The sequence below is a fragment of the Platichthys flesus genome, chromosome 15, assembly GCF_949316205.1.
Source record: "Platichthys flesus chromosome 15, fPlaFle2.1, whole genome shotgun sequence".
In the NCBI taxonomy this organism is placed as follows: Eukaryota; Metazoa; Chordata; class Actinopteri; order Pleuronectiformes; family Pleuronectidae; genus Platichthys; species Platichthys flesus.
This window is the reverse complement of record NC_084959.1, coordinates 18,455,561-18,479,910: the sequence shown is the minus strand read 5'-3', so window position 1 is coordinate 18,479,910 and position 24,350 is coordinate 18,455,561. Positions and strand designations below refer to the sequence as shown.

The window sequence follows — 24,350 nt, the reverse complement described above, 5'->3', positions numbered from 1 at the left end:
CCAGTTACATTTTAACTTTCAAATTGTATCTGTTTGTGCTGATGTTTTTTTTTAATTACTTTCCTGACCTTTATTAAAACAACTACCTAACATATATTCATTCAAACAGACCCATTATTTCTTTTCCAATAGGACATTCAATTTGGTAAAATAGACATAACACTGTTTGGTCCGCTTTTTGTATGCTTATGTCAGAACAAATGAATAATCTTGAGAACACAACAATGGATTCATTCACTTAGCTCTTTATTTCGAACTATAAATGAATCATTTTGTTACAAAACAATTCTTTTCTGGATAACAGTTATACTCCGGTTGGCCATTATATAAGTAAACAAATATGCAAATTTAAATATGGGTTAGTTCAAGAGAAAAACAGCTTTTAGGACTCAGCAACTGATATACAGGTAACATCAAAATACAATGAAATGACACTGAAATATTCAGAATGTACTGTAACATAATACCTGTGAATGCAGCAAAGTCAACATTATACAAGCTGCAATGTGTTTTAATGTTTTCTGCAATAACGCTGGGCAACAGAGTGTCCAGCTTATGACACATAAGAACATTTTCCTCAGGTGATCTCAAGGGTAGAGTCATGATGAGTTATAATTACATCATTATTTGCAGTATGTCATGTTATAATTGTAGATCTAAACTCTAAAACTAATAATGTATGATATATTATCTGTGGACATATAAGGTTTACTGACATCTTGTAATATTATTAACAGTTTTTATTTGATGCTAAATGAAATAATACTTTTCTTTATATTAAATTGTACTTATTAGGGTAGTCTTTCAGTAAGGCCTGAGAAAACTAACATGAAACAGTGATTTGACAGTGGAATGCAAAAGGTAATGTGTGGGGTTAAAAAATATATACACATTTGAAAAGGATGTTTATCAAAAAAATAGGTTTGGTACAACTTTAATACTTTGCAAAATAATATATATTCCAAAAGCTTTGCTGTGTAGTGTAAGAAATGGAAAATATTTTCAAATGTTGACGATCACTTGATGTTGCAGATCTTGACTGAGGTCCCGACTCCAAAGCCTGGATAGAGGGGCTCAACAAATGTGGTCTCAAACCTGTGCAGGAGGGTCATGGTGTTGCTTATGCTGTAAAATGCCAGCACACCCGCAGTGTGGTCCAGGTACATGCCGATCCTGGGGGAGTGGGGGGCGTTGATGGACTTATCCACCCGGTTGTGCCAGGCAGAGTAGCCCGAGTCGGAGCAGAGGAGACTCCAGGATTTGTCGTTGTAGCCCAGCAGGCACAACGAGCCCTTGCCCTTTCGGCTGATGCTCCTGTAGGCCACGCCGATGGAGAACTCCCCGCTCCACTCGATCTCCCAGTAAAAGCGTCCACCAGACAGGGCCTCCCGGCACAGCACCTGGGCAAAGCTGTCAAACCGCTCCGGGATGTCTTCATAGGGCTGCAGGTCCCTGGTGCGGATGACTTTTCTGCTGTTTTCAGAGATGAACAGCTCCTTGTAAGCCGTGCTCGAGTCTAATTTCAGCTGACAGAAGTCTGGGGGAAGAATCAATAGATTTTTATTGTATTCGTTTGCAGAATGAATTGAAATTGAATATTGTGTTTTGACCTAAATTGACACATTTCCCGTAAAATCCACCGGATAACTCACATTTCACAAAGTCTGCTCTGCTTTTGGGCTCTGGAGGAGGAAGGTTGTTCACCACCATTTCTTTGCCTGCAGCTGAAGAAGCTCAGAGTAAGGTCAATGTGAACGGCACACACCCACACACATGCCTTTAATTCTTATCTTAATGTGGTTGTTTTTGCAGTATTTGAAACAGAGGAATGTATGATGCAAATGTTCTGAGGCGTGAGTTGAAGACTTCAGGGTGACAACGCTGTCAACACATATAATAATTAACCTCCTCAGTATAATATTGCTGTAGGACGTGATATTGCTCACCTCTGCTCTTTCTGTCCAATGTACGACTTTCTGTAGTGTACACCGGCACTTCACTCACTGCAAGACATAGCACATTCATATTCAGCAAACTGAGGCTGTTGGTGTTTTATACGCATTATGATCAGGCGGTATATTTCTGGTGGGAAGGTCAGACCTGACTTGGAGATCTTAAGCAGCTCCTCTCTGCCAAACTCCTCGAGGCGATCCTTGATCTCAGACACAGCTTTCCTGACAGCCCCAAAGGAAAAGTCAGGGTTTACTGTCACTTTGGGAATGAAGCCATCGTCGGTTGGAGTGCAGAGGTAGTTGAAGTTCTAATGGGAAGAGGAAAGCGTTGTCATAAACAATAATCTCTTTAAATATCAATACATAGAGAGAAGAGCTTTTGTTCAATATTTTAAAGTTTTAATCCTATTAAACACACCTAAATCGCATGTTGTGAATAACACATCAAAATGGTGCCATGGATAAGTCTTCATTAGCATGTTGACAATTACATCTGTCACAAAAGGACTTTGGTTTTGATGGTGTCATCTTAAACAAGGAGAGCCTGCTAAGTCATGAGCCATCTCATCAAAAGCAACACACCCACATGTGCTAATCATGAATCATAAAACTAATTACTTCAGTTATTGCTTCACAATGAGATATTAATTCGCAATCAACTTAACTCAGAAGATAATGTAGAGCTGTGACAATGACAGATTCAATTAGTATCATGTGTCTTTATTGGACGAGACCATCAGTGAACAATAGCACCATAAAAACTCCATATGTATTTGTTCTTGGCTAGTCAAGCCCAACTAGAAAAAAGATATTTGAGATCTCATGTTAAAACTTATATAAAGGACTGAAACATTTCCTATACCCATTCATTGGCCCATATACATCTTTTGAGGCTTTTGAGGGTTGACATATTGCACTTTAATTATAAGCTTTATTATAAATAAATATAAATACAAATTAAATATAAACACAACCATACATAACTTGAATTGATAAAATTAACTATTCTGTAAAATAAGATCTTTCATATCGGCCAACATGGCCATACCAATATGTTTGTAAAAGGCTCATATTGGCCAGTATACCCAGCCAACAGATATATCGCCAGCTCTATTCCCTTTTGAAACAGTCTTTACCTGCAGGAAGTGGATGTGGTCCTCCGTGCTGTACAGCTGCTTGAGCCCCGACTCCTTTTTCTTCAGCTCATCAATCTCCATTTCCAGTCGCTCGATCAGAGCCTCGGCCTGGTTGAAAGCGGCCTTCTCGTTGATGCCAATCAGCTTGGTCACCTCCGACCTCATCCTCTCGATGGAGCGGATCATGTCCTCAAACATCTTCTGGCTCTCCACCATGGCTCTCTGGGCCGAGTTCTGGACACAACACAGAGGATGTTAAGTACCTGTCAGATGCAGACGCTGGTTTGATTCACGATGAGCAGTGCAGTCATGGTAGACATCTTAGAGCAATGTTTTGCTTTTCTGTCATGATCCGAGACAGACTGTTGGCAGAAAGACACACTGAGTTATCAACATGGTGTCCTCACCTTAAGGGAATCCACTGCAGTCTTCAGTTCCTCCAGCTCCTTCTCCCTCTCCTGGCCCTTTTGTCTTATCTCTGCTTGGGAGATGCCCAATAGTTTCTGGAGAATAAAGGAGCATTACACAGAAAATCAATTTCACTGTTTTCTCACATGCACTCCCAATGCTGGAAGCTGAACTTGCTTCTTTTAGTTTGTTATGCAGTGCTATACATGTCACATCACTTCAGATTCACAATGTGTAGTTGAATGTTATGCCGCTTTCTTAAACAAGGTAAAAAGCCCAATATTTGTTGGCCCAGTTCAAACATTCTTTCTCATCAGGGAATATGTGGGCAGGCCCTTTGGCATGTTGAATAAACCCTACTCAAAGAATCTTCTTAATACAGGCGGCTTTCATCTCGGAGGGAGCGAGGAAGGGGGGGGGGGGGGGGTGTCTGTAATGGAATTCTGTCAGGAATGCGAGTCTACCGCCGCCTGACTTTTTTTAAAGAGACGTTTCAAGGTGCACACAGCACTGACGCGCCAAATAGAGGGGCTTCTAATTCAGCTTTTTACTCAAGCCCACCGACCCATTCTTCAAGATAAGCTTGAGGAATGTGGGGAATCCAGGGGGGGTGAGGGAGGCTGGGGGCATGAGAGGGGGAGGGGAGAGAGCAAGCGAGCGAGAGGGAGATGGAGTGAGATGTGTGAGATTCACGTTGTAAATCTTGGGAGGAGGGAAACCAGACTTCCCGTGTTGCAAAGAAAACAGTAGGATGAGTTATTACTGCATCATGCCCTAAGAATCCGTAAACTGATGTTCCTGGCTGCCATAAAAAAAATCTCCTCCTCAATTACTCATGTATAAGAGCAATACGTGTTCCCACCATTGCAGATTTACACTGCAGCATCTGTTGACAGTGTTGTCCTACAGTGCTGCACAAGGCCACCTGACTGGGACGTCATTTCAATGTTGATTTTCAATGTGGTCACAGCGCTGTGACCGCTCGATCATGCGGCATGGAGAGGGACACGACTCACTGACATTCCTGTGTCGTTACCAGACCCACTCCCACAGGTGGGAACCGGGGCAGCGGCAGGAAGTTGCAGTTACAGTTTCTGTGTATCTATCCCACAGCTGGGGACGCCCCGTTCTGTAAGAAGCGGTTCTCAGAGGTGATAACTAGAAGCCCCCCACCCCCCGGCCTCAGTACAGCTAATCAGAGAGCTGGATTTGTTTTGGCGGTGAATGCCTGCCAGGGTAGCTGATAGGGTTGGTGAAATGGGTCAAAGTCCAAGCACCGGTTTGAAAAGCATGGAAAGGACTTGGGCAAAAACACAATGTCTGCTTGGATTCAAGTTCCTTCAATGACAATAAACAGTATTTTTCATTCATCAGTTATGTGGCTCTTTGTGAAAGTTTATCTCTCCTATCTGTCCTTTGAGGGCTGAAGTGTCCCATGACACTGGTGGTGCAGTTTCAGCTTGTACTATCTCACATGCAGCTACTTATCTTTCCCACATTGTCCCTCACTGAGAAGCTGATTGAAAGTGATTTTACTAACAGGTTACAAAGACTATTACTGAGCCCGAGAGTGTCTAATCTATGGAATGAAGAACATCAGCAGAGACAGGAGGAATTCTTACCTGTTTCTCCCCCCTCTCTGCCTCGGCAGAGACAATGTCGTGGCCCTTGTGCTCACTGACTGTGCAGATAGCACAGATACACATCTGGTCTGTTCGACAGAAGAGCTCCAGGGACTTCTGGTGCTGCGGGCAGATCTTCCTGTCCAAGTTCCCCAGCACCTCCACAAGCTTGTGCCTTTTGAACGTGGCCGATTCATAGTGAGGCTTCAGGTGCTTCTCGCAGTAGGACGCCAGACAGTTCAGACAGGACTTCACAGCCTTTAACTTCTTCCCAGTGCAGAAGTCACAGGGGACGTCGTCCGGCCCGGCGTAGATATTCCCCTGGGACATGTTGAGGTTGAGGTTCAGGCCGCTCTTTTTGATCTTCTCGGCCACCATGCTCAGAGTGGCGTTGGGGCGGAGCACCGGCCTCTGGGTGAATGTGATCTTACACTGGGGACAAATGTAAATCCCTGTGTAGTCAGCCTCATTCCAGTAGCCACTGATGCAGTCCATGCAGAAGCTGTGGCCACATGGGATAGCCACGGGGTCCTTCAGGAGGTTCAGACACAGGGTGCAGCTGAAGTAATCTGGAGACGTCGGATCAGCCATTGTGATGGGACTCCAAACACAGTGAGACCTGTGGAGACAGACAGAGAGAAAGCTAGAAGTAGATAGAACGATCCGTCGACTGTGCCTGGGAGCCCGCCCTCAAGAGTTTGGTACAGCCTGCCAGGGACAGGACCTACTTGTATTTCTGAATTCCAGAGGTTATTGATTGAAAGCAGACAAGGCCCTCCCCCTGTGTTGGGAGTATATTGAGCCCTGCCCAGTTTAGATAAGCAGGTTGAGCAAGGAGGGAGAAAGAGAGAGAGAGGGCGAGGGCGAGAAAGAGGGCAGGCAGACAGGAGAGGAGAGAGAGAGAGAGAAAGAAAACAGACTGAAAGAAAGCGAATGAATGAAGTGTGAAAGGCAAAAGAAGTGACAACTAGTGTGCGAGAAAAAACGCCTCCATTTTCCCTGCCATTTCCTTTACTCTAGAGTTTCTCCCTGGGCTCGTCTGTGGATGAATTGCGCGCACACTTCTCGGCAGCTGCATTTCCACCTATTGTTGTCAGGACAGAATCGCCATTGTCTCAAACCGGTTATGGTCCGACAAACATCAGCGTGGACGAAGGTACTGTAGGAATTCAAGGGACCACCCAATAAACAAACATCCCTGCTTCGTGCCTCCCACCAAAAAACTTGCTCGAAAGCTAAACTGGCTGCAGGAGATGTGTCCGAGAGCAGAGTACAGCTCTGTTGTATTTACACAGCGACCGGTCAAACCAGTCTGCTCACTGGTATGAGTCAAATTGTCAACTGTAGATATGTATCTGTTTGTGCAACAGAGAGGAAACGTCATGGATGAAACACCAAACGGGAACACACACACACAAACACAAGCATGCACACACTTTCACAAGCAGAACATTCCTGTTGGTTGCAGGTGTGTTGCTGCACCGGGTGTTTTGCATATTTGTGCGCATCCCTCGTCACGAGTTAGGTTGAATTTTTTTCATTCCTGTCATTTTCCTTTTTACAGAATGAAGTTTTAATTTGAAAGCAGCTCAGGGAGAAGCCTCTGAAGAGCCTGTGTAACATGAAGTGTCTGCTGACATCATTATCGCTTCTTATTAGCATTTCAATTGGGCCTTTTCTGCTGGTTTCCACCAATACCACAGGCCCATTGCAGTGAAGAAGTATCAATCTGTCGCTCAGGATTACTTTGGAACTCCCAACTGTTAAGAATCTCGTTTGAAATAAAAACCAAAAGGCTCTAATGTATTTTGCATTTCCAGCCCTGGTCTCAGGTCACTACTGAGAAACATGAATGATGATTAACGGTTGTTTAAACTACATTAGCTCCACCTTGACTTCAAACTGAGCATTACTTCATACAATAGGCAGTTTCACCTCTCCATATTTGGTCAGGTTTCTGATAAGCCAGTTTGTCCTTCCTTCCTCCCGCATGAAGGGAGCGCTCTGTGCTTACAGATTAACTACCTGTGAGAGGATACGACGGACGCACAGGGTCACAACTTTGGATTTCACATTGATTCATACGAGAGTTTCCAACACATGTTTGATATGTGCTCTATGTTTTTATTGTGCTGCTTTTTATGCAAAGCTTTTAATGTTGTATCTTTGAGTATCATGAAAAGCACTCTATAAATAATATGTATTATTATTATTATTTTTATTATGATAGAAAATTTTGTTTTTGCACACAAGAAAAATCACTTGGAATGTCAATGTGAAGCATGACAGTGTTTAGGATACAAGACACTTTAATGACACCCATCTCTGGAACAGTGGCACCACTGTCTCAGGTCCCAGTGTTCTGTGCCGAAACTCTGCAGTCATCAGGGGCTGAGTTCAAGTTCAAGGTGAAAGGTCAACCTTCATTATGGTGCAGCGAGTGTGCTCTCTGCAGGGCGAGTGCAGGAGAGCACAACTGGCGAACAAAGGAAATGTGGACCCACTCAAGCCAGGCACTTACTGAGTGTGAGTAATAAAAACAGGAAACACAATTTTAAACGGGCAGTGGGCAAACGGTGAGCGCATTTAGTCGATGCTGGTAGATAGGCAAAGAGTTCTGAAACACGCACAGGCTGGAGGCGGAGGAAAGACTGTTCAGTAAACAGTTGTAAGCAATACCGTCGTCACGACAACCTCAGCCAAAAGATGAGCAGAACCCAGTAAGTGAAAGTAGAAAACTGCAGTCCCATCTTAATTTTAAGTTGCCATGATAACAATAATTAGATATTAACATAAAACTCTAATTGAGTGTAAATATTACTTGTGTAAAAGGTTTGTTGAAAATGCTTGTTTTACCAAGAAGCTGAACTATGCATGTTGAGGAAATATTAGTCAAAATTTAGTCAAACTGCAACTTGAAATTTGACCCGAGCGATTATATAATTCAGCAAAACATATTTTCTTTACTTACTTTGAGATATAACGCATGACAAATCCTTGGATTGTGTTTGGTCTCACAATTCTGCCCACTCCAGCCCTGTTTCTTAGGCAAAACTATTTTCAGCAGATGCAAAAGTCTAGGAGAGACTCATATTACTCATATACAACTGTTGTCATATAAGGTTAAAACCTGTAAGCTTAGTAAGTGTAAGCTTACAGGACCTTCTTCCCCATAAATATTTGATTTCATGATTTATGAGGGGCCAGTTGGGTTGGAGGACCAAAGTAAAAAAAAAAGACTTAAAAGACAATAACATAAATATTGTAATTGAACAAAGATTAATGTCCATTTAGCGGACACCTGAAGTGCAATTTTGAAAGTTGCTATTATTTTGTACAAAACTAATTTTCAATTGTCTATGGCACCGAAACTCTGAAAACGGACTCAATTCAACCATTCCTAAAAAATGTTGTTGCATTTGTTATGATCATTACAAATCTTGCGGTCACACCTCCTGAATTTACATGTGAATGGGTGCGACACATGCATTTTAAAATTTGACTTCAAAGAGATGAAGTCAAATGTAACAAAATAATTGTGTAATTAATTCCCCGCACATTTTTTAATATTGATCTTAATTTTGTTAAGTCATATTAACATGAGTGGTTCAAGATAATTTTGATGGTCACATTATCTGAAACGAGAAAACAACAAAAACTGACAAAGTACAATTGAAGAAGACATATTTTGTAAAGACAAAGTTTACACTATATTATCCTCTCTATGGGAAGTGAAGGTTGACGAGTATAGCCCTTATCAGTGGAAATTCTTGTCAAATAAGATGCTACATTTAGTGTTGCACGTCAGTTGTAGTTAGTGTTGTTGATGGACAACAGAACCTGCAACGCCTGGCACTCTGCTGCGGCCCTGCTGGCTCTAACACAATGGAACCTTTTAAGCAGGCTTTTCTGCCCTCCTGTTATCTGGGCTATCAAGTGTAGTTGCATTCCTATCTCCATTTCAGCAGCACTGAAACTCCATTTTGGCAGGGAGGTGTGTTCACTGTGAGGTGAAATATACAGTAGAAGGTTTTTCAACACAAGAAGGCATTTTTTATTTGGGATATGATTCAGTTTACACCTTAAAAAGAGAATTTCAGTGTTGACAAAAAACTCCTAGTGTCCTGGTTAGAAATAAAGAGAAATCTGTGGTAATGAAATGCAAAGGATAAGTAAAAATAGTTAATAATTAACTAGTAACAGGCTACGCTGAAGGTCAACCTCACATGGCTCAAGAAGACCAAACAAGTCTTGCCAAAACCAACACGTTTATTTGGCTTCACCCAACAGCCTCAGATGAGTCTGAAACCCACAGCTAACCAGCCGGAAATAATCTGAATTATTGTTATTAGACATAGTGGAGAAAATAATCTCTTTGTATCAATGTCAGGGTTGTACTGGGACTTGAGTGGGTATCAAGACATGTCAAAAGAGAACAGTCTGTCATTAGGCAATCTGTGACACTCAGCAATTAGAGCACGGTCAACGGTGGAGTGTGACACACCCGTGGTTTCTTCACACTGCGTTGTTTCCTATCTACTTCCTACCTACTACTGAACTCTGTACTTCTTTTACACACATACCTGTGGGACGCAAATACAACGAGCTATATGTAAATCATCATTTGCTTTCCCTTCCTGCTCAGAGAAGTAAAAACACAGGAAGTCTATCTAGATATATGTTGGTTCTTTTGTGAGAGTAAAAAAAATTAAACATATCAGGAAGAGACAATAGACAAAGCCAAACCTCATGATCACACATTTCAGTCATTCTCTTTCGACTCTGTAACCAATGGAGGCATGTGTCCTTCCTTGCCCCGCCTTTGTTTTACTGGTATCGGCTTAACCTGTTTAACCTCCCTTTCTGTTTACTCTATATAACTCGCGACCGCAGTGCCTGTGGGATCACTCTGCTACTGTGCTGACACAAGTCAACATCTCTCTTCTCGGCATCTTCACTTAATTAGAGGGAACAGCACCGGATTGCCCTCATGTCATCTGACCAGGACAGCTGCTACCTGTGTAAGGAATACCTCAGGGATCCAGTGTCCATCCCATGCGGCCATGTCTTCTGCTCCATTTGCCTGAAGACCTACTGGGACCATGCTGACCACACAGGTTCGTTCCAATGCCCAGAGTGCAAGGTCTCTTACAACAAGAGGCCAACGCCAAGACGCATGGCGGGCTCCCGGCACTCCACCATCCCGCGCAACTCAGAGACTTTTCCACCTCCACCGCCGTCTCCTGACTACAACTACGCTGGACCCCAGGATGTAGGGTGTGACATCTGCATCGGCAAGAAGCATAAAGCCATCAAGACCTGCCTGATGTGTCTGGCCTCCTACTGCGAGAAGCATCTGAAGCCTCACTTCGAGTCCGCAACTTTTAAGAGGCACAAGCTGGTGGATGAGATCGGCCACCTGGACAGGCAGATCTGTCCCCAGCATCAGAAGGGTTTGGAGCTTTTCTGTCGCACTGACCAGATGTGCATCTGCGTGCTGTGTACGGTGAAGGAACACAAAGGTCACGACATGGTGTCTGCCGAGCAGGAGAGGGCTGAGGAGCAGGTTGGTAACATTTAACTTATCCCTGGCCAGGTGTTGTATAAACACACATTCCAGTTCATGCTGATCCTAATTTAAATTTGACTTATCGCAATGCATATTTCACTCAATATATTAACCTGTAGCTAAACAAATAGTGTAAACACAATTGGCAAATTATAACTTAAAAAATATTCTGTATATTTATGTCTTGTTATTGCCAGGTTTGCGTCTTTGCTTTTTATGTAACTGTAAGTGACGACAGTGGTCTTAGACTGTGTTGTTATTGCTAAATGCACGTAGCTTTTTATGTACACAACCGTTTTGTGAATCCACTGTGGCACATGTACCCACCATGGCTCATTGCACAAGCAGAACAATGGCAGGTACAGCACGAGAGAGCAGTTTACAGTATGTGAAACAAGCCCATAAAGTGCAGCCTTAAGCCTTTTCTCAGAAGTACCTGCACGATAAGAAGGCTGCTCCCTGCACGTACAAACAAAGTTGTGCAATTTACATTCGCGTCGAGCTGTACACTGCTGCCATAAAATCTCATGTTTAGATAAAATGAATCGGTGTCATTAATTTTAAACAAAGTCTGTTGTTCTCTCTCTCTTCATAGCAACGGCTGGGCGCCACCCAGGCTGAGATCCAGGAGAAGATTCACGACCGACTCAAGCAGATGGAGGAACTAAAACAAGCAGTGGACTCACTCAAGGTTTGTGCCACTATCATCCATCATGCATGACAAAACCAGACTAACCACTCCAGATGAGAAGTGACAGTAAATCAACTGAGCAATACAGAAGACATTCCTTCATGTGGGGGTGACGACAGCTTACCTAAGTGGGTGCTTGAAAAACCAGTGTGACACCCCAGTTGATGTCTAACATGCCTCCGTCTTTCTCCCGTGCAGAACTCGGCCTCAAGGGCGCTGCAGGAATGCGAGAAGATGTTCGCCGACATGATGCGCTCCATCGAGAGGATGCAGCAGGAGATGACCAAGCTGATCTCCTCCAACAAGAGGGCGGCGCTCAACAACGCCGAGGGCCACCTGGAGCGTCTGACCCATGAGATCTCTGACCTGAAGAGGAGAGACAGCGAGATCACCCAGCTGTCCCGCACTGAGGACCACATCCACTTCATCCAGGTAACTGACGACTGCTGAACAAACACATTAAGACACCTTATATTCAGTTAGGTCAAAGTTCCTAGCTCACAATATGATACCGCCACACTTACTTAGGCTTGTTAGACTTACAAAATGCACCATTAAACATATTCTTTATGGTCTTTTTCAACTTTAAATGTGTATCGGTTTGATGTAACTCGGAGCTGAAAATGTGATGTATAATGTAAAGTAAAAGAATTTTCCTAATGATGAGCTGTTTCTTTTTTCTCATCAGTCCTACCACATGCTGATCGCTCAGACGGAGGCAGAGGAGCTGCCCACAGTCACCGTCAACCCCTACTTCACTTTCGGCCCCGTGACGAAGGCCGTCTCCGAGATGAAACAGCACTTGAATGAATTCAGCAACGAGGAACTGGTCAAGGTCGCCAAGACAGGTGAGAGAGTGGAGCCGCCCATCCTGACCTTGTTTGGTCGAAGTAACAGAAAAAAATGTTGGGTTTGATATTATTTCAATCCTAAACTTATCAAAACTGTTAACTTGTTTTTTTTTTCTCTTTGCAGTGAACAAAATGACCTTCTGTCAACTGGACGAATCCAAAAAGAGACGCTCAATAAAAAGTGAGTCAGCCATTAACTTTCCTGTCACTGATTTTATGTGTTCACATCAAAGTAATGTGGCAATAATATGGATACAAAGAACTTCCACTTTTTAGATATCTTATACAAACTTCTTCTAGTTAATCCATTAGGGCAGTATGTAGAAAGTACATGGACTCATATTCTGATTTGATCACAGGAAAGTAAAACGGATTTACAATTTCCTCTGTACTCAATGGGCTTTGTTCCATCCTGTTCCTTGTTTAGACGTGGCCAGAGCATGATATTCATTAGAGGGCAGCCTGAGGTCACTTGGCTGCCACATGGTTAAATGTTTACCTTAAGCAAGTTTACATAATTTGTTCAGATCAGCTTCATTGACATCATACCAGTCACAGTATCTGAGTTAATAAAACAAAGAATATCCACACTACCCACATTTTACCAGCTCTCACTACCGAGCTTGTCATAATGTACTTCCTTGTGTAGTAATGTTGATTAATACAATTATGTTACAGAACATAATACTTTATAATATGACTTAACTGACATATATGTGTCGATATTCACTTCCACAGGTGATGAAGCTGTCATGTACAAGTCTGTCCCGGTCCAGGAACCTCAGCACAGGGAGGATTTCCTGAAATGTGAGTCATAGTTTTTTGCACTGACACAGTTCACATCTCTTCCTGCTCCTTTCCCTGCACGAGGCAAATTAGATGCTGCTGGCCCAGTCCTTGTGGTTCACCAGGAAAATATATTTTAGTCACTGCTCTGTGGCGCAGTGTTGAAACAGACAGAGTAATCATTAATATACTGTATTAGCAAGCAATAGAGTTGCAGTTTAAGTGTCCCATGTTTTTACCGAGTGTGCAAAACAGCTGTTGTTTATTGATTAGTTTTATTTGAATAAAAAAAACAGAATAGTTTTTTCTAGTATCATAAGAATACTCAGAACTTTCTGTTAGCCAGTGTTTACTTCCTATTCTTGGGCCTCGTCTTTAAGGTCACACCAGAAGGTGCTCAAAGGTTGCGGGTCTCACTTTATAGTCAAGTATGCTCTTTGTTAGATGGACTTCTGCCAATGCTCAAACTCACAAACAGTGTCGATACCTCTGGCATTCCAGATAATAGGCCGGGCCGATCTAGCCGAGTCCGCCGGGTGTCCCACCAACTGTGACCTGCAGACAGCCGGCAGGTGACATCTAACCCCTGGGGTTCATTCTGAGTTCTGTGTGTACAGTCAGAATGTCCCCCCCCCCCCCCCCCCCACACACACATTTCTCTGAAATTGTGTCAAAACAGAAGTTAGTTAAACATCTAACAAAAATTAGAGATTCCTAATTACTTTCTGCTAACCCCTGCAACCTTGCAGCTGGTGGTGAGGGGTGCTTTATCTGCTGTGAAACACAGACTTTACCCATCTTGGATTTAGTGCTTTACATTGAAGACAAGCAATTTCAGCTAAACCCTTTCTCTCCTGTCCGCTCCTAGTTGCCTGTCCGCTCACCCTGGACTCAAACACAGCCTACAGACAGCTCTACTTGTCTCGAGGGAACAGGAAAGCTGCCCTCAAGAGAGACCCCCAGTCCTACGGTGAGAGCCCCGCCAGGTTTGACTCCCTGCCCCAGGTCCTGTGCAAGGAAGCCCTCACTGGAGGCGCCTACTACTGGGAGGTTGACTGGAGCGGGGAGGGGGCAGCCATCGGTGTCAGCTACAAAGGCATCAAGAGGAACGGCTATGGCGACACCTGCCGCATCGGATACAACCGCAAGTCCTGGAGCCTGTTCTGCTCGGATTCCAGCTACTCAGCCCGCCACAGCAAGGACCAGATAGAGATCAAGGTGCCTTACTCGTCTCGTATCGGGGTGTTCCTCGACCACGCTGGGGGAACCCTCTCTTTCTACACTGTAGGGGACAACATGACTCTCATCCATAAATTCAAAGCCTCTTTCAGTGAACCTGTCTATCCAGGCTTCTGGGTTTGGTACGAGTCGGCCATCACCATCCTCCAGCTTTGATTAGATAATCCACTTCCGATAATCAATGTACAACGGTGATTCAATATTGTCATGGAGAACAAAACTATTACTACACTTTAATGACATGTGATTAATTATTTCTATATGATTGGCTAAGTTCTTTTTAGACTATAGAATACGTGTTAAGTATCAGGGGACCTGTTTTTAATGACTGTGAATATTCTAAAAAATTAACATGAGTGGAATCTAAGGTGAATGAAGCATTTACATTATTTAAAACAATGAAGGTTGTACTTGATTGAACTGTATTATGTGATCATTTATAGAGGATAGATTACACTTGCAGCACATGCATATTTTTTTCTATCAATAAACATTTTTAAGGCAAAGATAAACTGTTGTAAGTTGTGTTTTTTTTACGCCATCCTGTTATTCTCATTAGCGTCCGTACACTCCACAGGTTTATTCTTCCTCTGCCTGCTTACCATGAATAAAAAAAACGTTTTAATGTATCCCTCCATCCCTCCATTCATTCTTTCACCTGTCGAGCATCATTTAATAACAGAAAACCCTCAGATTCAAGGCAAATTTAAAAAAAACAAAACAACCAAATTCACTTTGTGTGAAAAACAAATAGTAACTTTCCAATACCATCTCTATGGTTAAGCGCTCTGCTCTGTAGGACCACAAAACTCAAATATTACGTGTCAAGAACAATTAAAAATGGCTTGCATCACTTTTGCCAGCTCATAAGATAAATCAAATTATGAGTGGATCCACTTGAGACGGTACAAGAGCGAGACGACGTCTTTGTGCGTTAACAGCAGTGTTGGTTTTGTGGAAGTCTGAGAGCTTTGAGAGGGATTGTACAGAGATAGGTGGGGCGTAACCGAGAGCTCCTGAGTTCACACATGGTTGAAACTCATCAAGCAGTAGTGTGGTCTGCTGAACTAAGGCCCAGCCCCATCTGACAGTAAAGATCCTTATCACCTAGTTATTCATTAAAAGTCGGGTTTCTGTCAGTATCTATCATCTCAAAAGTCACTGGGAAAGTAGAGTATCACTCTATCACTGTAAGAGAAGAACAAGTCTAACTGTACTCCAGCTTGGTGGCCATTTTCTCTGCACTGGGAGGCATTTTAGAAGCCTGACAAAGCATGTGTCTCATTTAAATGTAAGCCAGTGATCACACAACTGGATAAACCACAACGGGGGACAATGTCAAACAGATAGGTTGTTTGTGAACAGACTGTAAATTTCAGTATCACCCTCCAGTCATTGTGAAATGAAGTAGGTTGGAATCCTAAAACTGCAGCCTCAAGGGGATAACTATGAAGGTATTGCAGAGAGGATATGAAAAACTCCCCCGGAGAATCCACTCCTATTGTTCATCAAAGTTGATTTAAATATTTCACTAAAGGAGAGCGAGCAGACTGAGAGAAAAAACTTCACACTCCCACTACAAAACAAGCTATTGTGAGATAAGAAGTTTTATTGTTTTTATTGTTCGGATGGAGTTCTTGTTGTGTTGCTTATATTTATTTAATCCTTGTTTAGCATTTATTTGTTATGTCCTTTTTGTGTTGCTTTCTTTTATTTAATACTTGTTGTGTAGCTTTTATTTATTAAATCCTTGTTGCGTTGCTTTTATTTGTTGATCAATGTGGTCAGGTCTCTGTTGAAATTGAGATGAGATATCTCAATAGTCTCACATGATTAATTAAAGATGAAATAGTTGAAATAAAAAAAATACAGGATAGTTAGCTATAACTGTCTGCCGTGAAATGCAGTGAACCGTTGTAGTGTAACTTTGGCCTGTAGTCACTCTGCCTATTCATTCATCAACTTGTGAAATAACTGGTGAGTCTTGCTACATCTAGTGGGGAAAGGCATGCAGCTCATACCAAGGCTGTTGATCCGGGAAGAGTTTCATGTGTGAGAAGGTGTGTCACTGTTGGTAGATCTTGAAAACCACGTTAAAGGGAGGGTTCAACCAACAATAAAAATTCACTCATGATCTACTTACTATACCGATGGAGGGGTGGGTGAAGTGTTTGAGTCCACAAAACAATTTAGGTATAATACAATCGATCGTAAATTCACTATAATTGAAACTTTTTCAAACGTATAAGTCAACAGAAAAAAACTCCATACTGATCCGGTGGTGTCGTCCAAGTGTCAGAGTCTGAGTGTTTCTGTTGTTTTTATACGTTTGAAGAATCGGTCACCATTAGTTTAAATTGTATTGTATTTGTCTACTACACTGAGTCCCCTGAGACTCCTAAAGTGTTTTGTGGACAAAAACACTTCACCCACCCCTCCATCAGCATACTGTTGAGTAGATAATGAGTGAATTTCCTTTTAAGTATGGTTAAAAAGTATTTTTGCTTTAACTTGTTGTTCCAGCTAATCTGAGGCTTTGGCCCCTCAAAGAAATGAACGCTTTTATTAAGGATTAATGACTTCAGACATAACACAGGAAACCACCCTGAACAAATTGACCTATCCCACGCATGGTGAACATTAGTTTGGTAAGGCCACATTTGTTTGGTAAGACCACATTTGTTAATTCCACATTTGTTTGGTAAGGCCTACACTGTGTAAACTATGGCCTACGTACATGTTGTGTTCCCTGCAAAGGGTAAAAGCATGAACTATGTAGCCCAGTAAATCAATTGTCCACTCAACAACAAACGTAAACCAACAGCTAATACAACTGCTAAAACATTTATCTTTGTGCCACCTCCGTTGTAGTTTCCCTACCTTTCAAATAACAAACATCATCTTCATAAACAGGAAAGTAGAGGGAACATGTGATGGAGACAACAATAGTTTCTGTGTCTGTGCTGTTCCCCCCTCGTTATTCTTTGCCGCCGCTGTTCCGCTTTAACTGGGGATAACGGCAACTGGGGATATGTTGTCTTTATTCAAGATGTTGATGGTCGGTTGCAGACTCGGTCGCAGATTCATCATTTTCACAAAGCGCATGTGTCTGAAGTGCGGTGATCTACTGAAGGGGTTGTGGAAATAAACATCAAACAAAAACCCTTCACGAGTTAATGTTATATGTCCCTGTCAGCATCACGTTGGGACAACAATATAAATCATATGGCTGCAAAAATAAAGACAGTACAAAATACTCTAAATGAAGCGTTTCTTTGTCAGCTGTATAAAAGGAAATGTGGTTTGAGGAAACGCTCATGTTATCTGGTGATAGTCCGAACACAGAATAAAACCTGCAGACCTAATAACAGGCTTTACAAACCGATGCTCATCATTCAGAAACAGGGAGTTATGAAAAATACACACGCGTGTGCCGCGCATCCACACAAATGGCTTTCGTTTGACTCTAGTGATCATTAAAATGTGCACACACCAATCACGTGTATTGAATATAATCATGCATTACTGGGGTTTTCTTTGCTATATTCAGTTATAGCTTATTCTTACTTATTTTTTATTGAGGAGAAGGCTCCTTTGATTACATAGAAGACTCATCTACTACATCCATGTCATCTAAGGAGCATTCTCCATTTAGGAGGGCTGGATGGTTGCTAGCCAGAAAAGAAGCTAGTTGGCGAACAGCTAGCATGTGTGTAATACTGAAGTAGAAGTACAAACTTTACGTTTTTTTATAAAGTAAGAAAGGAAAAAGGAAAATAACGATTTGTGGAAATCGAGAACAAGATAATTAATGAATACTTAGAATATTAAATAACAAAATACATTTATTTCAAAAATAAAGCATAGAAACACCCCTGAATCAACACAGGAAATGAATACGGTTCATTTTTTATCCATCTTGTGGATTAGAAGGGTAGTGATCCAAATATGATTTTTATTTAAAAAGTAACCAAGGAAAAGTTCAAATGAGAAATTGTGTTGATCCAGAACAATTAAATTGGGGAATACCTGAAATACTGATGATGAACTTCATTCACTGCAAAGATACAGAACATTTAAACTGATCCGGGTCACTTTCTATCTATATTGTGTATTACATCTGCTGACCGTCTCCTATGAAGGATGAGCATCAGGTTGTAAAGCCTGTTATTCGATCTGCAGGTTTTATTCTGTGTTGGGGCTATCACCAGATAACATGAGCGTTAACGCAGAAGCATGTTTCAGGCTTAAACCACATCAGGTGTCAAAAACGCGTTATTGAGGTAAAGCGCACCGATCATCAAAGCGGCTTGGTGGCGTGATGAGATCGTCATTAGTCCAGAAGCTAATATTACTTTATGTCTTCTCGAAACCCGTTGAAGTATTTTGTATTTGTTTTACCCATATTATTTATAGGGTTGTCTCAACGTGAAGGCTAAATAAATTACATTACCTCGTTTCGGCTCTTGTTGGATATTTATTTTATCGACACCTTAAGTAGGTCACCGCACTTCCGAGTCGGCAACATCTTGAATTAAGACAACAAATCACCAGTTGTCGTGATCCCCATTTGAAGTGGAACACCAGAGGGCAGTGAGCACTCAAAGCCAGCAGACAGAAAAAAAGCTCGTCGTTTCTCCCCGGACGCATTTCCCCTGCGCACAACTCAGAAAGAAGCGCCGCATTCCCACATTTTCACAAGTGTGGCCGCAGAGGTGAGTGTTTATTTCATATGACAGATTTATTAAATGAGCTACACTCGAGACGTTTGCGTCTTTTTATAACCAAACACGTGGTTTGACTTGAAGCCTTCCCGCTAGCTTCAGCGTTGCGTACTCGTTGTAAGAGCGGCTGCAGAAGACAGAAACCTGTGAACAGAGCTAGCTAGAGTGCTAACACAACATTAGCCAGCGTTAGCATCACATGTCGCCCGACTATCGCTGTGGTGATGATCGCAGGCTCGAGTCGTGGCTTTCGCGTGACACTTAAAGTCAAGTTGAGATTACCGACACATCGGAGGTCTGTTGTTCACAGGAACGTGATCAATGATAGATTACACATTGAAAGCCACAGCGACATGGCTAACATGGCTGCCGAGTCACTCGTGTGTTGATGCAGACGTTAGGATCGTCACTATGACAACCGACTGACCAAAGCACAAGTTGAGTTTATTCAGCTGCGATGTTACTTTAATATCAGGTGATAGAAGTAGAACACCACAGCAGCATCAACACATGTCATGAGCGAACAACTCGAGAGAACAGACCTGATGAGAACCAGTTTCTACGATGTTGGCTCGTTAGGCGCTAACATGAACAAATATAGGTAATGACTCTGTACTAGAGGATTTAAAATGGTTTGCGTGACACGAGACCGAACTCCTCATGAACATGATGTTGTTTATGAAGATTAGCCACGTTTTGTGAATAGGGTTAGAGAACAGTGCTTGTATATAAGACAGATGGTCCAGAGCGGCTTTGTTCCATTTTGTTCTTTGCATTTAATGATCGTTCAAAAGTTATGGAAGGCAGAAACATGTGGGGCTAGTATTTTTTTTATATTTGGGCTATTTTATCATCAGGACACATGTTTTACCTGCTTTTTACTCAATGCAGATGGCAATGACTCCGAAGGTTCCCGAGGTCCGTGACATCATGCGGATCGAGAGGATTGGTAAGAATGTAGTTTATGTAAAATATGTAAATTATTTACACTGGTCTGTTGACTTTTAACTGTTTCAAATAGCCACTTTTACCGGAGGGGGTTAATACTAACGTGGTACATTTTATCTTGCGTTCAGGTGCACATTCTCACATCCGTGGCCTTGGTTTGGATGATGCCTTGGAGCCAAGACAGGTAGAGTGAAGTTAGATCATGGTGTTCAGATGTAGGATTACATGATGTGCATGAATATGTTTTGAATTTAGCCTCAACGATACCTTTTTTATTTTGATCCTCTTCACCCGCAGGTGTCTCAGGGGATGGTCGGCCAGCTGGCTTCCCGTCGGGCAGCGGGGGTCATTCTGGAGATGATCAAAGATGGCCACATTGCTGGCAGGGCAGTACTGATAGCTGGCCAACCTGGCACAGGAAAGACTGCCATTGCTATGGGTAAGGGCCTCCCTGGAGGTTTTTCAGAACACAATGTAATTTCATCATCCTCCCCTGGAAGTGATATTGTTTCCATGCATTGATGTGTCATTAGCTTAAGTTGTATGTTTGCAAAGCAAGAGTTCCCGCTCCCAGATTGTATGGCTAAGTCTTGATTTATTTCGAACTTTCTCTTTACTGCAGGCATCGCCCAGTCTCTTGGCCCCGATACCCCCTTCACAGCCCTGGCTGGCAGTGAGATCTTCTCTCTGGAGATGAGCAAGACCGAGGCACTCAGCCAATCTTTTAGAAAAGCTATTGGAGTGAGGATCAAGTAAGTGTGCAAAGACAAATATTTGTGTTTTATAATTCTTGTGGTTTAAAACGAATCCCTGTTCACTCTTTGTCTGTTTTTATAGAGAAGAAACAGAGATTATTGAAGGAGAGGTGGTGGAAATCCAGATTGATAGACCAGCCACTGGAACGGTAGGTCGCTTACACACCGTGTTCAGTTTTTCCCCACTTTGAAAATATTTGAATGGATAAATGTTTACATACCCTGCTCGGCATTATTAAATAAACAACCCTCTTGGATCATCCTTTTACTAAAAAACACTTTTCCCTCTATCAGGGCGCCAAGGTAGGCAAGTTGACTCTAAAGACGACTGAGATGGAGACAATATACGACTTAGGCAACAAGATGATTGACAGTCTCAGTAAAGAGAAGGTTCAAGCAGGGTAAGTTCATCTCTTCACATCTGATGGTTTTTATGTAATCTATAGTTTCACAACACTCAGGCCTTATTGGACGGCCGGTTGGAATTTGAACTCTATTTCTCTCTGGTCTTTCAGGGATGTTATTACCATTGACAAAGCCACTGGAAAGATCAGCAAGCTTGGCCGCTCCTTCACCAGAGCCCGAGACTATGATGCCATGGGAGCTCAGGTTTGTTGTCACATCACTAAAACCCAGATGCTGTAACTCATACTGACAAACAACAGCAGATCGTTTCACTGTTATTGCCACTTTACTTCATTTTAAAACTAAATTTTGTTGTTAAAATATGTCACATTTTATGTTCAAAGCAGTATTGTTAGGTTTTAAAATGCACAAGGATAAGGCAAGGATGATTATGATTTTGACCTCTTACCTGTTTTACCTCATTTGAAATTAACTGATGAATCTTACAACTGTATGTGCTGAAAAGTGGATGCATTCATTTTTTAACCACATTTTTCCAACGTATCTTTACAGACACAGTTTGTGCAGTGTCCAGAGGGGGAGCTGCAGAAGAGGAAAGAGGTGGTCCACACAGTGTCCCTCCATGAGATCGACGTCATCAACAGCCGCACACAAGGCTTCCTGGCTCTCTTCTCCGGAGACACCGGGGAGATCAAGTCTGAAGTCCGCGAGCAGATCAATGCTAAAGTGTGTGAGTGGAGGGAAGAGGGCAAAGCAGAGATCATCCCAGGGGTAGGTACAGTTGTCTGCGTGTTCATGTACTTATACCTTTTGTGAGGACCATTTTAAGCATAGACCCTCCAGAATGAGGACGTTTTTGGAAAGTGAGGATATTTTGACCGCCTCTCATTATTCAAAGGGCTGTTTTGGGGTTAGAATTAGATTTGGGTTAGGGTAAGGCATTTAGTTTGGATGGTTAAGGTTAAGGAAAGGGGCTATGGAATGCATTATGCCAATGAGTGTCCTCACTAAGATAGAAGTACAAACGTGTGTGAGCTTTTGTCCGTCTCGTCTCTATGATTGCATTTGGCTGATTTTCCATGTTTGTGGCTCCAGGTGTTATTTATTGACGAGGTCCACATGCTGGACATGGAGTGCTTTTCTTTCCTGAACCGTGCGCTCGAGAGTGACCTGTCTCCAGTTCTCATAATGGCCACCAACAGAGGCATCACCCGGTACTGTTCACATCTGCCTTCATCTCTTCATTTGAGTGTTTTTATCTTTGTCTGATTTTACATTTCTGTTTATCTATCCATTGTAAAATTGTATCTTGAGTTTAAAAAAATTACCTGAATACCAATTGACAATTAACAACTTATTTTCTTAAGTCGTCATGTGGTTAAATAAAAAAAGTATCCATATAGGTTAATGTTTATATGATTTTACCAAAACAATAAAAGTATTATATTTGACTTTTAACTGAATATTAATAACGCTTAATATCCTCTCGTTCAGTATCCGCGGCACAAACTATCAGAGTCCTCATGGCATCCCTATCGACCTACTGGATCGCCTGCTCATCATCGCCACCTCCCCTTACACCGAAAAAGAAGCAAAGCAGATCCTCAAGATCCGGTGAGAAACTGCTCTGATCCTCCATCAACAAACATTTTGTGTGTCTTTCCATTCTAGGAATTCATTAAATCTGATTGTTTTCTTATTTCAGGTGTGAGGAGGAGGACGTGGAGCTGAGCGACGAGGCTCACTCCGTCCTGACTCGCATCGGCATGGAGACGTCGCTGCGCTACGCCATTCAGCTGATCAGCACCGCAGGGCTGGTGTGTCGCAAGCGCAAGGTAAGCTCAGAGGGGACACAGCTGTAATACATGGAAAAAACATGTCATTAACATCTGTAACCATCTCTTTAAGGCCAGACTGATGATATTTCACTCATTTTAAGCTCCATTAGCCAAGTGTTGTGGTCATCTTTTGGGTTGTGTCTTCTTCAGGGGACAGAAGTGCAGGTGGAGGACATCAAACGGGTCTATTCTCTGTTCCTGGACGAGGCCAGATCCTCTCAGTACATGAAGGAGTATCAGGATTCTTTCCTCTTTAATGAAACACGTGAGTTTGCTCCGAATCCTCTTTAAAGTTCAATCAAAGCAATAAAATGCTGAACCTGAATTTAATTTAATTTGCTCAAACATGATCTATGAGACTGTTCCCTATCATACTGTTTGCTCAGCTCTCCCTTTCAGTTAAGAGTCAAATATAAGACCTTGTTGTAAAATAAGAATTTATACAACATATTTTGTGAATAAATTTGATATATTTGTTTTTGCTCTCTCTTAATTTCAGAAACGCCCACAATGGATACCTCGTAATGAAGACGACTGCTTTGTTTCCGCACTCTGTGAACTTTTTATGTTGTTGATGGTCCACTGGGCTTTGAGCCATTGATTCTACTTAAATTGCAACATTACATTGAAGTTGTTACATGTTTCTTTTCTGTTCAACTTCTCTCGTATAAATGTTTTGATTTCAAATGTATTTACTGAAATTTGGCTTAATTCAGAATTTAGCAGGTTTCTGTTCATCATTGCGGCCTTGAAGCAGGAATATTTCTTCCTCTGTTATTTGTTTGGGTTACTTGTCTTAACAATGGTTTATTTTTATGAAAATTATTAAACAGGCTTTTATGAGCACACTCATTTTCTTCTTTGTCTTCGCTGCTACAAGAGACGTTATCATTTGGTTAGACCGTCACAACTAGTTTAGTTTCAATTTAGATAATTTGATACAAATGAAACTTATTTCACCAAGTCAAACTAGTTTTACTCATCTCACTCAGTTCAGTTGCGTTGAAATATTTCAGACCCAGACAGATGTGAGTCCAGGGTTCTGGGTCTCATACACAACCCTTGGAATTTATGACTAAAACCTTTCTGGAACTCCTCAGAAATAATACATAAACATCTTTTATATATAAGCTGTATACATTTTTTCATGCTTGTAAACAAATCATTTAATTACAGTGTTATGCTGTGTTAAGACCTCACAATCCATAGACCATGTGGATTAGACATCATGTGAACCATGACAACTAAATGCAGTACGTTGAAATTGAGTATCTGGTTTAGTTAGTTGCACCAAACACTAACAATGGCCATATTTATAATGAGTTGATTAAAACAAATTGAACACTCTTTACCAACATAGAGCCATGTAGAGCAGTTTACATCACACCAAAAATGCACTCACTTTTAAGACACTGTCCTCCTCATCTCCGGATCAACTCTTGCATCACAACATTTGTCTCCTGAC

General features: G+C 42.0%; 3 protein-coding genes across 4 annotated transcripts; 2 read left to right on the top strand and 1 right to left on the bottom strand.

Annotated features, from left to right (window-relative positions):
- Window positions 1–229: 229 nt before the first annotated feature.
- Window positions 230–5,861, bottom strand: ftr82 (finTRIM family, member 82). Its single transcript, XM_062405509.1, has 7 exons — window positions 5,119–5,861; window positions 3,496–3,591; window positions 3,089–3,322; window positions 2,101–2,260; window positions 1,947–2,003; window positions 1,653–1,724; window positions 230–1,537 (listed from the first exon to the last, which is right to left on the bottom strand). The coding sequence occupies exons 1-7, from the start codon at window positions 5,707–5,709 to the stop codon at window positions 1,017–1,019; spliced, it is 1,731 nt and encodes a 576-aa protein (XP_062261493.1). The 5' UTR covers window positions 5,710–5,861; the 3' UTR covers window positions 230–1,016.
- A 4,151-nt stretch (window positions 5,862–10,012) lies between these two features.
- Window positions 10,013–14,790, top strand: ftr83 (finTRIM family, member 83). 2 transcript variants are annotated; one of them, XM_062405511.1, is made up of 8 exons: window positions 10,013–10,684; window positions 11,283–11,378; window positions 11,577–11,810; window positions 12,067–12,226; window positions 12,354–12,410; window positions 12,968–13,036; window positions 13,517–13,587; window positions 13,884–14,020. In XM_062405511.1, the coding sequence occupies exons 1-7, from the start codon at window positions 10,109–10,111 to the stop codon at window positions 13,567–13,569; spliced, it is 1,245 nt and encodes a 414-aa protein (XP_062261495.1). In that variant the 5' UTR covers window positions 10,013–10,108; the 3' UTR covers window positions 13,570–13,587; window positions 13,884–14,020. The 2 variants fall into 2 exon arrangements, with proteins under 2 accessions (XP_062261495.1, XP_062261494.1); XM_062405510.1 differs by lacking the exon at window positions 13,517–13,587 and having other exon boundaries at window positions 10,016–10,684; window positions 13,884–14,790.
- Window positions 14,791–18,843: 4,053 nt separating this feature from the next.
- On the top strand, window positions 18,844–23,737 carry ruvbl2 (RuvB-like AAA ATPase 2). Its single transcript, XM_062406910.1, has 14 exons — window positions 18,844–18,969; window positions 19,870–19,927; window positions 20,055–20,110; window positions 20,224–20,365; window positions 20,549–20,678; window positions 20,764–20,830; window positions 20,976–21,082; window positions 21,197–21,290; window positions 21,600–21,818; window positions 22,143–22,261; window positions 22,542–22,661; window positions 22,753–22,882; window positions 23,036–23,150; window positions 23,385–23,737. Exons 2-14 carry the CDS (start codon window positions 19,870–19,872, stop codon window positions 23,408–23,410), a joined length of 1,383 nt encoding a protein of 460 aa, XP_062262894.1. The 5' UTR covers window positions 18,844–18,969; the 3' UTR covers window positions 23,411–23,737.
- The last annotated feature ends 613 nt before the right edge of the window (window positions 23,738–24,350 follow it).

Bases quoted from the DNA above. Each gene is read 5' to 3' on its own strand.
- ftr83 (XM_062405510.1), top strand. From the start codon at position 10,109: ATGTCATCTGACCAGGACAGCTGCTACCTGTGTAAGGAATACCTCAGG. The intron at 11,379-11,576 runs GTTTGTGCCACT...TCTCCCGTGCAG, and splicing joins AAGCAGTGGACTCACTCAAG to AACTCGGCCTCAAGGGCGCT. The intron at 12,227-12,353 runs GTGAGAGAGTGG...TTCTCTTTGCAG, and splicing joins GGTCAAGGTCGCCAAGACAG to TGAACAAAATGACCTTCTGT.
- ftr82 (XM_062405509.1), bottom strand. From the start codon at position 5,709: ATGGCTGATCCGACGTCTCCAGATTACTTCAGCTGCACCCTGTGTCTG. The intron at 3,592-5,118 runs GTAAGAATTCCT...TTTATTCTCCAG, and splicing joins CAGAGAGGGGGGAGAAACAG to AAACTATTGGGCATCTCCCA. The intron at 1,538-1,652 runs GTGAGTTATCCG...TTCTTCCCCCAG, and splicing joins CAGAGCAGACTTTGTGAAAT to ACTTCTGTCAGCTGAAATTA.
- ruvbl2 (XM_062406910.1), top strand. From the start codon at position 19,870: ATGGCAATGACTCCGAAGGTTCCCGAGGTCCGTGACATCATGCGGATC. The intron at 19,928-20,054 runs GTAAGAATGTAG...TCTTGCGTTCAG, and splicing joins CATGCGGATCGAGAGGATTG to GTGCACATTCTCACATCCGT. The intron at 20,831-20,975 runs GTAGGTCGCTTA...TCCCTCTATCAG, and splicing joins ATAGACCAGCCACTGGAACG to GGCGCCAAGGTAGGCAAGTT.